The 15,194-nt window shown below is 46.9% G+C and overlaps 1 protein-coding gene across 1 annotated transcript in view; it reads right to left on the reverse strand.

Annotated features, from left to right (window-relative positions):
- The window catches only part of NLRP1 (NLR family pyrin domain containing 1), a 39,079-nt gene that overhangs the window by 5,605 nt on the left and 18,280 nt on the right, over window positions 1–15,194 (reverse strand). Inside the window, exons 5-11 of the mRNA XM_087826477.1 lie at window positions 10,673–10,843; window positions 10,006–10,176; window positions 8,544–8,633; window positions 6,819–6,910; window positions 6,063–6,138; window positions 4,495–4,718; window positions 2–261 (exon numbers count right to left, since the gene is read on the reverse strand). Coding sequence (XP_087682603.1) covers window positions 2–261; window positions 4,495–4,718; window positions 6,063–6,138; window positions 6,819–6,910; window positions 8,544–8,633; window positions 10,006–10,176; window positions 10,673–10,843 — 1,084 coding nt within the window. The remainder of the gene's footprint in view (window position 1; window positions 262–4,494; window positions 4,719–6,062; window positions 6,139–6,818; window positions 6,911–8,543; window positions 8,634–10,005; window positions 10,177–10,672; window positions 10,844–15,194) is intronic.

A 15,194-nucleotide genomic window follows, 5' to 3' on the forward strand; every position in this document is an offset into this window, starting at 1 on the left:
CCTTCTCAATGGTGTAGTCGCTGGGGATTAGGTAGAGGTGGAAGTTGACTTCCTCGGGATGGAGGCGATGGTAGAGCAACACATTGGAGATGACAGGAATGTGCAGGGCAGCATGGATCTTTTTCAGTAGAACTCCCATGGGGGAGAAGCTGGGGTTCTCCAGGACTATGCAATGTGGCTCCACCCTGGCTGGCTTCTCCAGAAGCATCTCCTCTTCTTTAAAGTGGGCCACACGGAACCAGGAGATGTCCACATGTTTCTCTGAAAAAATGGATTTGAGAGGCGAGTACTTAGTGCCCTCACTGAGTCAGGCTTGACTGTGGCAGTGAGGTTTTTGGGCATATGCTCAGTGGCCTTTCTGGGGGACCCAGCAGGGCGGGCAGCATGCATGTGTCTGGGGCACTTGGGGGCTGCCCCCAGTACATTCTCTACAGTTGGAGCACCAGTGAAATCCCCTCAAGCCACACCTATACACAGCCCCTGGTCCTTGAGCAGGGAAAGATATCAATCCCATGGTTACCTGTGTTACTGTGGACTCCATAACTATGAGGGTCATTGAGTAATGCTGGCAGGTGTGACTCCAGGCAGGTAGAAACAAAGAGAAAGAGACAGTTGGAAATGCAGTGACCAAGGGTTGTGTACATTTGTCAACTGTTTGGTCACCCACCATTTTCAGAGACCTCTTTTTGTGAAGAGCCTCCTCCGTTATTGTGCGGATGTTGGCAAATACAAGCTGGCCTCCTACTTGGGAAGGCGATGACATAGGTGTGTGAACAAGACTTGACCAAGTGGATGCTCCTAACCATGACCACAGACGAAAAGACAAAGAGTGTTTTGGCAGCAGAAGGGGGATCAAGAGTCCATCAGCTGCCATGGCAGGAGGGTTCTACAGTGGCCGTGTCTGCAGCAGAGGTCTCTTCATATTTTTCCTGTTTGGACCTTGGCTGTGCTCTTGGTTTCTCAACAGTCTTTGGTTACAGCCCCCTCCCCCCTCCCGCCTTTTTAAGACTTCTTGCCTAATTGCATCTTAAGTCTGTGAGCTATTCAATAATCTTATACATTTCTTTTCTGCCCAAATCTGCCTTAGTTTGCATGGCACCAATCAGCACATGGCTGAATGATTTAGTACCAGGACGGGCCATGGAGACTGCTACTTAACTTTACTCATTTATTGCTTTTTTTGTGTGAGAAAAATAATATCACTGTGGTGTATACTACCAACAAAATGCAGAAGTATTTATTTCTGATCTTACCAAACAACACAACTATTATTATCACCTTTCCCTTTTCCATTAATCTTTCTATGCAGCAACACTTTTTCATGTTTCCATTTTGGCCATGTAGCTTTGTCTCCTGCCTTTCCCATGATTGTTTTAGTTGTCACAAGCACCTGTGGACCTTTCTAATGACTGCAGCATATGATACCTGCTAGTGGATGCAGCATCTCCAATTCACTGCTCCCTTCTTGTTTCAGCGTTGAGGTTGCCTCCACCTTTTTGCCATGATTAATAGTCCTGCAATGCACATGCTTCCGCAGAGAACTTTTCTATTTCCCTTGGGCTGTTACCTTGGAACTGGTAAGTCCCAAGGGATGAGAAAAGTGTGTGAAAGGATGTGAGCAGTTCTATGACTTGCAATGTTTTGCCAAATTGCTTCTCCAAGAGGTGGTGCACCTTGCACTGCCTTGGTGACAGGAAGTGGATGCTGTCACTTCACCCTCCACAGAGCTGGAATGTCCTCATGTGTCAGAAGGGGGAACTGAAGCTCCTGGAGGGAATTGCTTTTTGTTTTGTCTTCTCTTTTTCAATCCTCACCTGAAGATATTTTTTCCCATTGCTTTTTAGAGAGAGTGGAAGGGAGAAAGAGACACACATTGATGTGAGAGAGACACATTGATCGGTTGCCTCCCACACTTGCCCCAGCCAGGGCAGGGGATCAAACCCAGGACCCTTCAGTCCGCTGTCAACGCTCTAACCACTGAGCCAAGCTGGCCAGGGCTCTCTTTTTTTCTTTCTACTAATTTGTAAATTATTCTTCTTACATGCAAATATATTTTTTTGACTGAGGACCCTAATATTTTAATGTGTGTACTTAAAGTCTAAAGTAAATCAATGCCTGTACCTATAGGTGACACTAATATATTTAACTACTGGAAATGCACTATAGTTTAATATATCAATCTATAGAGTCACGCTCTGAGAAATGCATCTTTTGGCAGTTTCATCATTGTGCAAACACTAGAGTGCACTTACACAAACCTGGATGTTATAGCCTACTACACACCTTGGCTCATAATATCACCATTGTATATGTTTTCTGTCATTGACCAAACCATTGATATGTGGTGTATGACTATAAATAGAACATTAAAATTATATCTCCCTTTATTATCTAAATAAACTATACATGTTACAAAAGTGCTTACAACTGGTATAAGCTATAACATGAATTATTAAATCATTCTATCATAATAAAATAAAGTTCCTGTCTGAGTTGTGATTTGACATGGGGAACTACATCAGATTCTTCCAACTTTCTCATTAAATTGATAGACATTAGGTCTGTGGCAGCCAGCACTGACTGGGTATGCATCTGATGCCACTCGTACACTGGATTGGAAAGCCTGTGCCTCAGCCCCTGCCAACAGTACTGCTCCTGCTGCCTGACAGGCTCATACTCTGCTGCCTACCTCCCGGTGATGTGGAGCTATGCTGTCTCAACCACCCCATCCATGTCTGCACATGCACAGGCCCCATTACTTGTCTCTGTGGCCAACACTGGATGATGTTGTCAGGTCACTTATGGTCTCAAAAATGGAGAATTTCTCTTTCCTGATGAGTACTGAAGTATTTCAGTGTTTTATCCTGGATGGAGTACTAGTGCAGCCTTCACTAGTGAACTACACTAAGACCTTCGGATTCTTTAGCACTCTACTTGCTACTGTTGTTGACATTTTAGTTCTGTCTCTTTGTAAAATCCCCACACATCAGACATTATTACTGTTGTTTTATCCAGTCATTGGTTTGTTAGATTCATCCAGATGTGTCTCAGTATCTTAGCGGATCATTTCATGTTGCACCCCACACCTTCCATAGGGGATCATTTTTCTTTTGCCTGAGGTACATCCTTTAGAATTTCCTTCAGTAAGGATGTGCTTGTGGAAAGCTATCTTGGTTTTAGTTTGTTTTAAAATGTCTATTTTATTTACTTCTTAAAAAAATAATTTTTCTGTGGCTGTAATTCTTGATTGACAGTTACTTGCTCAATTTCATTTCATTTCATTGAGGTTTTCATTTCATTGTCTTCTGCCTTCCAATGCTGCTGTTCAAAATCAGCTGTCATCCTAATTGGCTCACCTAGCTCCATAATCTTTCTGGCTGCTGTTAAAACCTGCCCTTAGATGTCTGTATTCTGAAGATTCACTTCAGTGGGTTTAGTGCTGATTTCTCTCTATCCCTCTCTCCTGCTTTGAATTTTTTGGGATTTCTCCTACTTAGAAATCACATCTTTCAGCAAGTCTAGAAATTTCTTGGCAATTCTCTCTTTGAATATTATATTTGCTCTAATCTCTCTATTATATCTTTCTGAAATTCTGATTAGATGTATGTCAGGCCTTTTCATGATATCTGCCATGTCACTAATCTTTCCTCACTTATGCTTTATCATATTTTCTGTCAGTTTATCTTGTCTTCAAACTTGAGGTATCATTTTTAATTGTTTATTGCTTCTTGCTCATATTTTAAAGACTATTTCTTTAAGCATAAGAAACAGTTATTTTGTGTTCTCTTTTTGATAATTTAAATGTCTGACATATTTATGGAATTGATATCGGGCTGAGGTTTCTGTTGCTTTCCACTTATGATGCCTTGTTCATTGTTTCTGAGGTTTTGACTATGAGCTTATATTTTTCAGAACTTTAACTGTGGGAAGTCTTTGGAGGTGGGAGAGACTGTGATAACCATGTAACCCTTACAACTATGTCTCCTACTGAGATGCTCTTCTTTTGTGGCTTGAGCTCTCACATGGAGCCTGGTGACATTGTTTCTCCTCCTTGCCTGTAGCAGTAGTAATGACTTCCCACTTGTTGTTAACCTTTAGGTACCCTAACTTTTCTTGTTCATTCACTTAGCCTTATTTTGCAAATGGTCTTGTCTTTGAAAAGTCTCTTTGAAAATCTCAACTGAGTATACCATGTATTTTCTGCTGGGACCCTGAGTGATAGAATCTATGTGAAAAGGAAACCACTTTCTATTGAGGGAAACTTTCAAGTAATTCAGGAAAAAATAATTCTGATGCTTGGGCACAAAAAATGTTTCTAAAAAGATATGCCCAGAGCACTGTGGAATGAGAAAGAAAGCTGCCTCCACTTCTATAACTTTCCCTTGGTCTGTCTAAGAAATCCACAAGCTACCCCTTCAGGACATTGCCATCCGAAGCCATTTCGGGCCCATTCTCACCACCATCACCTTTTCTCCAAACACCCCTCTTGCTTACCTTTTAGGGCTATGAAGTGAGGGAGGTACACAGCTGCCACAGCTTCTGGTTCAGCCTTGATGTCAAAAAGAGGCCCTGCAACCATCCAGCTGTGCTGTGGGGCAGTCCAGTCCAGGAACTGATCCCAAGCACAGAATTCAATCTCAATGGTCACTGACCCTCTCACCACAAAGTGGAGACCTGTGTTGCGCCAGTGGTAGGAACCAGCCTTAGGGAAGTGAACTCTGGGGATAACAGAGAGAGGTAGACATTGAATTAATTACTCCACACAATGTCACCGAGTACCTACTGGATGCCTGGCTGCATACAGTGTACTGCCTATCTAGTAGAGTGGCAGCAAGCTCAGATATCATAGTCAGAGGGATTTAGGTTTGAGTCCTCGCCCCTTTGCTCTTTACTGTGGACCTATGAGCAAGTCATTGAACCTCCCTGATCTCAGTTTTCTTATTTGTAAGTACAGTAAAAGTATTAATAGCTCCCATCTCATAGTGTTGTGAGTAGTAAGTGACCGAATGTATGCTGACAGCTTAATACATGCCTGGGGGTGGTTAGCTGTTTCTATAATGGTGATGATAATGAGAATAATAATATTAATAATAAAAAAATAGCAAAGTTTCTTATTTTTGAAGGGCCTAATTTTCAATAATTAATAACAATCTACATGGTGATATTAATGATAATGACTTGGAGTTTAAAAGAACACTTTATAGAGATCTTACAGAGACTTTCCCCAGGTTCCTGGCTGGTAAAGAGTGGGTTCCTGGGATGTCAGCTTCTGTGTGTGTAAGTTGGGAGTAATATTATTGCCCAGCTGAGATCATGTCGGAGACAGTGAATGGCATTGTGTTATGTAAGAGATCAGGACTAAGATCATAGAGATTTATTACTTCTGACTGGGAACCTTTGGAAAACAGGGCTCCATAGCCATCTCCTGGCTCCTTGTGTATGGTACTTTGCACATAGTGGATATTAATAAAACAAGGACATATAGATAGAATGAGATTTATGAGACATAACAAACCAAATACAATGAGTGGACTTTGTTTGGATCCTGATTAGAAAAACCACCTGCAAGGACACATTTTAGACAATTGAGCATATTTGAATACAGACTGGGTATTAGATGATATGAAAATGACTTATTGTAAACATTGTTACATATGATAATGGAATTGTGGTGATGGCAGAAAAGGTCTTTATTTGTATTTTTCAAAATGCATCACAAAATGTTTGCAAGTAAAATGACCTGATACCTTGGATTTAAAATACTGTAACAACAAAAGAGGGGAAAATGAGTAGTTGGACCAAATTTGGTAAAATGGTTGTTGAAGCTGGATGTTCCTTGGATTCCAATTTTGTGTTTGTTTGCAACTTTTCATAATAAAACCTGTTTCCATAATAAAAGCACCAACCTTGTATCTCAGTCCTGAGTCTGCCTGGTAGCTTCACAATGGGAGGGGACCCAATGGCCATGAGTGGGGTGCTGAGTTATGTTGGAATTGGGACCCAGTGTGGGGATGGAGAGGGTGGGGGAAGCCAGCCTGGCACAGCAGAGTCCCCTCACTCACCGGTACAGACTCTTGTCTTTATCAACCACCTCTGGAATCACAGCCCCCGTGGGGCCCCAGAAAGCATCTTCAGTCCCTAGAGGCTCCACTTGTAGGTCCCCCAGAGGTTCAGGAGAAGACAGACAGAAGGATTCCACCTGTGCTACTTGAGAAGAACAGTCAGGGCAGTCGTCAGCTTTAAGTTCTGTCTGGCCTTGGCCACCCTGTAGCTTAGACCACGGGCCCTTCCCAAGGTTGGTCTGCCTGGACCTTGGCAGGGAGTCGGTCCCTAGCCTCTGTCCCAGCTCAAGTGCCTGATATCTGAGGAGGCCCAACCCCGCTGCCGCGTGTCCCTAACCCTGCCCACCTTCCCCTTCCCACTGGCCCAGAAGTATTGCTATTCCCAGCATCCACCAGGTAGGCAGCTTGTTAGAGGAACATGACTCAAAAAATGGATGGGTAGGGCTGGAAAAGGGATTCCCAGGCCTCAGAAACCCAGCTGGGCCTTGGGAAACTGGGGCCTGGATCTGAGTCTGAGACATTCCAGAGATGTTCTAGAGAGAAGCAGCCTCAGCCTGAGGCTCGGAGAGAGGAAAGCAGAGACCTTGCCAGGTTCTAGGAGTGGAAGGTCTCACATGGAGATGGGCTCCCCTAGGTGGGCATTGTGCCATGTATCACCCCACAGGCAGGAGCATGGAGGGGATGACCTTCCACATTTTGCCATGTCCCCCTCCCATCGCTAGTCATGATGCCCCCAGCCTGGCCCTTTCAAGATACCTAATTCTGGTTCTTGCTGCTCGACTGGGGATGTGTCTTCATTCATCTGGTCTTCACCTGGGTCCTCCTTAGTGATCGTATGACTTGGTATCCTAGACACAGAGTTCATTCTCCCTGAGATCTTGGAGGAAGGCGGGGCTGTCTACGTGACATCCCCACTTAAATTAAACTCGCTGAATGTGAACTCAAGGCCTCATTCAAGATTCTCCCATAGACCCCGTCTCCGCGATGGCCCCCATTCACCCAGCCATCCACGCTGGAGCTGGGGCAGTGCTGACTCCTTCCCGCCCCTTCTGAGAGCTGGTTGAGCACCTTGACACTACCTCGAGAATAGCTCTCTTTCTAGCCCTTCTTTCCACCTCCACAGCCTCCACTCCAGGGCCAGGCCCTGGCATCTCTGGCTCGAACCACTGCACCCTCCCCCTAAAGGCCCCCTGCTTCTTATCTTATCCATCTATTGCCCATTTCTACACGGTAACTGATATTCAATATGAACCTGACTCAGCACTTTGTTGCTGAAGCCCTGAGATCTCTCTTGCTTTTGGGAGTAGAATCAAAAGTTCTTAACATGGCCCAAAGGCTTATTTGTGGCCTGTCCCCCCCCACCCCAGCCTCCCTTAGCCCTAGGCTCCAACCCCTCCTCTGCCACTCTTCCTGCTCACTCACCTCTAGTCCAACGCTTCTCAAAGGCCCATACCTGGAGGCCTTGTTAAAACACAGATTCCTGGGCTCACCCCTTAGATTCTGATTCAGCAGGACTGGAGTGGGGCCCAAAATTTGCATTTTTAATGAGCTCTCAGGTGATGCTGATGCTGACACTGCTGGTCCATAGACCGTACTTTGAGTAGCACTGTTCCTGGTACCTGGCCTCCTCCTATTCTTCAAGGGAGCTGAGATCAGAGCCTCTGCCGCTGCCAGGCACTGATCCCTTCTTGGCCCAGCTAAGACCTCCCATCTTTCACAACTCAGTGCAGATCCTTTGGATGGAGTCAAACATGCCATCAGAACATTCACCCAGACTCCAGGCACAATGATGCAGGCAGGGGGTAACCTGGGTCTGTGTCCCTGCTGAGTGAAGCTCCTGGGAGTTGGGTCCTTGTACACAGCCCTGTGCCTAACACACTGTGGGTGTGAGGGGAATGCTTGTTCCCTGATGAATGGTTCCTCTGCATAGGGACCCTTTCCTGCCATGTCAGGTGAGGCAGAGCAGTCAGAACCAGGGCACAGGTGCACTTTGCAGACACAGGCCCCAAGACACCAAAGTGAAAGGCCACGGGGCTGCAGCAGATTCCCAGGAATATGTACTCTCCTGTTCCTGAAACTTCTTCTCAAGCTGGGCTGGGCAGGTAAGGTGTTTGTATAGGGGTGGGGGGGTGGCCTTTCCCTCCAAAGCTCTCTCTCATTGTCTTTGTCTCCCCCTCGTGGCCATTGCTTTCTATGTTCCAAATCTCACTCATTCACTCATCACATCTTTTCATTTGTTCATCCCCTTACTCATTTAATGGAAGGGTGTAAGCAGAGGAAGGACATGATTTTGTTTGCACTAAACAAATAAGCAAACAATCTCACTCTGGCTGCTGTGGTTTCTTGGCTTCTTCCTGGTTCTGTCTGTCTCTGTGTCCAGCCTTGCCCCACCTGACTTCTGGCCCTTGCCTCTGGACCAGCCTCCAGGAGTCAGCCCTGGGCCTGGGCCAGCTCGAGGAAGTTCTGTGTCTGCCCCCTTACCCAGTGTCGATGAGGAGCAGTTGAGGCTTCTCTTGCTTTAGGAGCCTCAGCATCTCTGTCACCTCCTCACTCAGCTGAGTCTGGTCCAGCCTGCAAGCACAAAGGAAGCCTGGTTATCCTGGGACCCCCACGCAATCTCAAGGTCCTCAGGGCCCAGAATCAAGGAAACTTACAAGTCCCACAGGACCCTGTCATAGGTTGGATTCCCTGAAATCATATTCTAATAAGGAAAATAGATATAGGAGGTTTATTAGGGAGTGTTCTTGGGTCAACATCAGGGCAGAGGAACAGTCTCCTGGGCTGTGATGCAGTCTCCAGGGACACAGCTGACTCTGCGTGATTTCTGATGTGGGGATGACCCTCCAGGCTGTTCCATACTAGGAAGAGGGGCTGGGTCTTTATGCCAGTATACCAGTCAGTCACTGGATCCAGGCCAACCCAGGGAGGGGAGGTGACCTTGTGTGAGCCGGCCCTAGTTGGCAGAGGCCATGCCTGTAGCCAGCTGCCAGTAGCACTCCCAGGGGCTTGGGGTTACATCTTCATTCCTGAAATGGAATTGGACAGCAGGTAACAGCATCCACCAGAGACCAGCCTGTCCCTGTGGCCTCCAACTGACCACAAAGCAGTAGGTCCTGGGGTTTCCTTCCTAGAGGCCAGGAGGTTTCTTGGAAAGAAAGAGCCCTGTTTCCATTCTCACAGGCCTCTAGTGCTGTCAGCCTGCTTCTGCCCTGGGGTCTTCCTCATACTATCTTCTCCTGGACTGCTCCCCCTGCCTGGGCCTGGTTAACTCTTCTTTCTGCTGCAAGTCTCTGCCTGATGTCACTTCCCCAGAGAAGCCCTCCTTGTCCCTGAACCTAATTCCATCTTCTCCTCATGTTACACTCTCATGACACGTGCACTTTCCCTTCACAAAATTCCATGGAGCTCAGAAATGCACATTGCGCGTCAACATGTGATTAACATCTATCTTGTTCTCACTGGAGTATAAGTTTCAGGAGGGCAGGGCCCGAGTCTGTTGCTTACTATTGTCCCTTCAGTGCCTGGCTCAGGGCTTGGCACTGGGGACTCATGCAATGAATGAGTGAATGAATGAATGAACCAATGAGATCATGAGGGAAGGCAAGAAGAAAGGACTGCCATGGAGTGGAGAAATGAACCTGGGAGTGCCCAGGAACATGTGGCTTCACTAGTGGTCATCATTTCAGCCTCTCAACTCTGTTCCCAGCACTGTGATGCATTTTATTTCATCATCTGTATGAGGTGGATATGATAGTCCCATTACACAGATGAACAAAACGAATCTCATGGCCTAAGTGAGTGGCAGAGATGGTAGGTAACCCAGGCTGACCATGCATTTTTCTGTCCCTTTACTCCCCGTGTCCTTTTCAGGGCCCCCAACTCTTTCCATTCCTCTCCCTCCTCCTCCCTGCCCTCTGCCCAGAATGGACCCCCAGGGCCTTACCCCAGGTGCCTGAGCTGGCAGTTAGGCTTCCTGAGCTCATCACAGAGCAGCCTCACGCCGAGGTCGCCCAGGTCGTTCTGCCGCAGGTCCAGCTCTGACAGCAGGAAGTTGTTACTGAGCATGGAGACCAGGTTCTCGCAGCAGCCAGATGTGAGGCCACAGCTGACCAGCCTGTGGGAGAGATTTGCACGGGCCCACAGTCATTGTCCTGAGGGCCTTCTCCTCGGGGTAACTAGGGTATGGTTTTTCTTTCTAGCACCTGTGGCCCGTAGGGGATCCTTGGTGACATTAAACAAAGACAAAGACTCTGGCTTGCGATAACCTGGGAGATTTTAATTTTCTCCTGCAGCTAAGGAGCCACACTCAGGATGCAGCTCATCACTGCTTCTCACTCCTGTGTGATTCTCACCAATCTTGTCCACTCTCCACATCAACTTTGTACGATTTATTTACCCAACGTTCCACTTGTGCACTGAGCCTAATTGTTAACTACATCGGCCCTTCCAAATGCCCAGTTAGCTGACACGGGATGCTTTGGTGAATTTCAACACTAAGATGTCTATCTACTCCCAACTAAACCACCCATCCTATCTAGCTCTCACCTTCTCTCTGACCCATGGTCCTCCTTTGCCCACCCCTCAAAGTAGTGTCAAGGAGGAGCAATTACAGCAGTTGCTGCAGCTTGCTGAAGGAATGTTCCAGCATCTGGAAAAGGCACTTGGCTCCCGTGTCCAGGAGCAGGTTGAAGCTCAGGTCCAGCTCTTTCAGGCTCCAGCTGGTTCTCAGCACAGGGGCAAGGTCCTTGCAGCTTTGTGGTGTGAGGCTGCAGCCGGCCAACCTACGGGAGACACGCACTGATAGCCTTGAGTTTGCTCACCCGTTGGTCCCACAAGCACCAGCAAGCGCCCACTTGCACCTCCTCTGGGCCAGGCAGAAGTTAAGTAAGCTGCCCCCCAGACCCCCCAAAATGCACAGGTACTAGGGGATTGACATAGAAACAGAGGACAGTAGGTCAATTTTCAGATCTCTTTGGACCTAAAGCCTGTCCTGTTTCCATGTCATCTGAGCCTTTCCTGTTTCCATGTCATCAAAGGTCCTTGCCTTTGACGCTGGGACCCTGGAGATCTGGCTCCTTATCATTTCTGTTCTCACCTCCTGTCCCTTTTATCTAAACCTCACTGACCTCCTTGCTGTTCCTTAAACACAGTCTCATCTCAGGACCTTTGCACCGGACATTTCCTCTGCCAGGAACAATCTTCTCACCTGGTATCTCATGGCTGGTTCTCTCACCTGCTTCAGGCATTTACTCAGAAGTTATCCTGGTGAAATCTCACCTCACCACCCTCCCTGTTTAAAATCCCAGCCCCAGCCCCAACCCCCATTCCTTTCTGCTTTACTTTTCCCTCTATCCCGCATCCCATACGAGATACTTTACTTATCTGCTTGTTGTTATCTCTTCCAGAATGTGTGCTCCAAGGGGAAGGAGTTTTCATTACTAGTTGTACCCCAGCGCCTTGGGCAGTGTCTCACACATAGTAGGAACTTAATAAGGGTGTGGTTGATGAGTGTTGAAATGGAGTGGAGAGGAGAGGGCCATGTCGGGTGTCGCTGAAGGCAGGGGAATGAGGGGTTGATTCTGACCAGTGAAGGAAGAGCAGACCTTTGAGGGGTGCCTTGAATGGTGAGTAGGAGTTCGCCTAGGTGAGGGTGGAGGAGGGGCTCTCCTGGCTGGCAGTGGATGTGAGTTACAGCACGTGTTTAGTTTAGTGATGTTGGCAGGAAGGCTACATGAGGAGAGATGAAATTTGAGGGTAAAGATAGAAAATATCAAGATAGCGGTAGGTCTTCCCCGGCCGGGCGTGGCTCAGCGGTTGAGGGTCGACCTAGGATCCAGGCCATCGGGGTTCGATTCTCGGTCAGGGCACATGCCCGGGTTGTGGGCTCGATCAATGACTCTCTCATCATTGATGTTTCTCTCTCTCCCTCTCCTTTCCTCTCTCTGAAATCAATAAAGATATATTAAAAAAAAGAAAAACGATAGCGGTAGGTCTTGAGTGGCCTTGTTAGATGTTTGGACCTGTTCAGATGCCAGTGATGAGCCAGTGAAAGTTCCCGAGGAGGGTAGTGATGTGTCCTTTGCATTGCCTGGAAAGACCCCTGGCAGTGAGTGGAGGGTGGCTGGGTGGGGTGAGGCAGGAAGCGGGGGACCAGGTGGGAGAGGGTGAGCACCAGGGCCAGAGCGCTGCCTGAGGGAGATGTTTCTGTGGACCCAACAGCACTTGGGGCCCCTCTAGATGTGGGGAGAGGCACCGAGTGCTCTCAGGGAGGCCTCTGGAGTAGATACAGAATTGCTGCTGCTGCCACCTAGCGAGACACTGTGATGGAGGCAGCGTCAGCCTCATGGACACGCAGTTGTTTGGGTTTATTGCTCTGTGGTTGCCACCTTGCGTTTCTTCATAATTTGTGTTTTGAATTTGTGTTTTGTAAGTGAATTCTCATGGGACAATGGAGCTTTGTCTCACATATGTTCCCATCTCCTGCCATCTCCCCTAGTCTGTGTGAAGAGCACTTAGCCACCCACTCTCCTGTCCCTTTATGTTGTGGGGCCCACAGTAGCCTTTCCCATCAGGCATTGGGAGTTGGGCTTGTTGACAATACCGTGGCATGTTTCGTGATTTGTTGGGGGGCAAGTCTCCTGCCTGCTATGATTCACATACCCGGTGCTTCATGGAAATACTCTGCCAGGGGATGGGTCTCCCATCTGCTTTGGGTTCGGATGGGGATCTTTGGTGGTCTTCCCTCTATGGTGGTTTGGGGTGATGGGCCCATGGGTGGAGAAGTCTGGCTTGACTTTCCCACCCACTCTAGGGCATGGTGCATGGGTCTACAGGCTAATGGGAGGAGAAACCTGGCATATGTTGGGCTGTGGTCTTACTAACTTGTGGGTAGGGCCCCCAGGCACCTGAGAGGGTCTGCATGCAGCTGGAGCATGTGAAAGGACTGCAGCATCAAACAGCAAATAAAAGTCACCACGAAAGAGGGAGAGACTGGGGTCGAGGGAATAAAGCTTTATATCTTAGTACCTTTAACAGCACATTTTTCCTGATGTTTGAGCAAGGGAACTGCATTTTCATTTTGTACTCGATCCTACAAATTATCTAGCTGGTCCTGGGAGGAAGAACAAGTTTTCTTTGGTGAGGGAGGAGAGTCTAGTTTAAGGAGCCTCTGGGAAACCGCAGGGGAGGGCGCTGAGTTTGGGTCTTGAGCTGAAGATGGATGCTTGGCAGGTGCCCACTGGAGGGGGCCTAGGATGCGATTGTGGGAAGGGCTCAGAATGAGGCAAAGGACACTGAAATTGGAACCTGGTTACAATTTTTCTGGTTGGATGTCAGACAGACATTGTGTCAAATCTTACGGCTGTTAGGTACTAGTTGAAGACTGGGGGTAGGTTTCTTCACCTTCAAGTTTACTGATCTGTAACACGAATTCACCATGCCTATTGCATATGGTAGTTGCCAAGGTCAAAGGACATAATATAACCCCGTGCTTAGAACAGTTCTTTTTTGTTTTAATACAATTAAAAAAATTTTTTTTTATTCATTTCAGAAAGGGAGGGAAAGGAAGAGAGATAGAAACATCAATGATGAGAGAGAATCATTGATTGGCTGCCTCTTGTATGCCCCCCACTGGGGACTGAGCCAGAAACCCTGAGCATGTGTCTGGACCAGGAATGGAACTGTGATCTCTTTGTTCATGGGTTGGTGCTCAACCACTGAGCCACACCGGCTGGGCTCTGGTCTTCCTTTTGAAATCTAGGCATTGATATTCATACATTTCCCTCTAAGCACTGATTTGGCTGCAACAGGTAAGTTTTGGTATGTTGTGTTTTTATTCATCTCAAAATATTTTAAAATTTTCCTTATGATTTCTTCTTCAACCCATTGTTTGTTTAGCAGTATGTTGTTTCATTTCAGTGTATTTGTGAATTTCTTACTGTTATTGATTTCCAATTTCATTTTATTATGTTGAAAGAATATAATTTTTTTGGTTAATCCTCACCAGAGGATATTATCCCATTGATTTTTTTAGAGAGAGTGGAAAAGAGGGATAGAGGGAGGCATGTGTGTGTGTGTGTGGGGAGATAGAGAGATAGATAGAGGGAGAGAAACATGGATGTGAGAGGAACACATCCATTTGGTTGCCTCCCATTTATGCCTGACAGAGGCCAGGAATTGAACCTGCAACCCTGTCACATGACCTTTACTGGGAATCAAACCCTCGACCCCTCCCCTCACAGGCTGATACTCTAACCATTGAGCCACACCGGCCAGGGTGAGAGAATATAATTTGTATGATTGCAATTCTTTTCGATTTGCTGAGGTTTTTTTTTATGGAACATCTTGTTTTTGCATAGAGCTTTATTTGTTACATGCTTGACATCTTCCCTTGGATACCCCAAAGGAAGTTGAAATAAACATGCACAAAATCACACCAGGACATCTCATCTCCCATCCACTTCTCTTCTAGTATTCTCCATCTCAGTGAAGGTGTCATATCCTATGCATATCTCTGTCTGAACCTAAGATCATCTTCTATACCTCCCACTCCCTTTCTCCATAAATCCAATTTATTAATCAGTCTGTTCGATTTTACTTTTTTTTGATCTCTTTAATTTATTCACTTCTTTCCATTTCCATGGCTAACACTTTAGTCCAAGATACCACCATTTCTTGCAGACACTTGTAATTTCCCTTAGCCCAAGCTCTTACCACCTTTACAGGAACAACTGAAACTATCCTATGAGCTGGTTTCCCAGCCTCTACTTTTGCTCGCCTCCATTCCGTTTCTCACATTGCTTTAGAAAAAACAGCCACCCCAAATTCCAACAGGGCCTTGCACAGGTGGTCTGGCTGCATGATCTCTGTGGCCTCCTGTGGCCCCTTTGCTCTCCACCGTCCAGCTTCACTGGCCTGCTTTCAATTCCATGACAGCCCATCCTCCCTCCTGCCACAGGGCCTTTGAACTTTCTTCTCTCCTGCCTCACTTAGGTCATCTGTAGTCTTCAGATGTCCTTCAATATTCACTTTCCTAAGGTATTTGCCACTGGAGGCCCTTATCTGGGCCTGTCACTACCCATCTGTGTGTGTGGTTAATGCCAGTCACTTGCAAGCTCTGTAGAAATAGAGCGC

This window comes from Miniopterus natalensis, chromosome 17 (assembly GCF_054644295.1).
Source record: "Miniopterus natalensis isolate mMinNat1 chromosome 17, mMinNat1.hap1, whole genome shotgun sequence".
NCBI lineage: Eukaryota > Metazoa > Chordata > Mammalia > Chiroptera > Miniopteridae > Miniopterus > Miniopterus natalensis.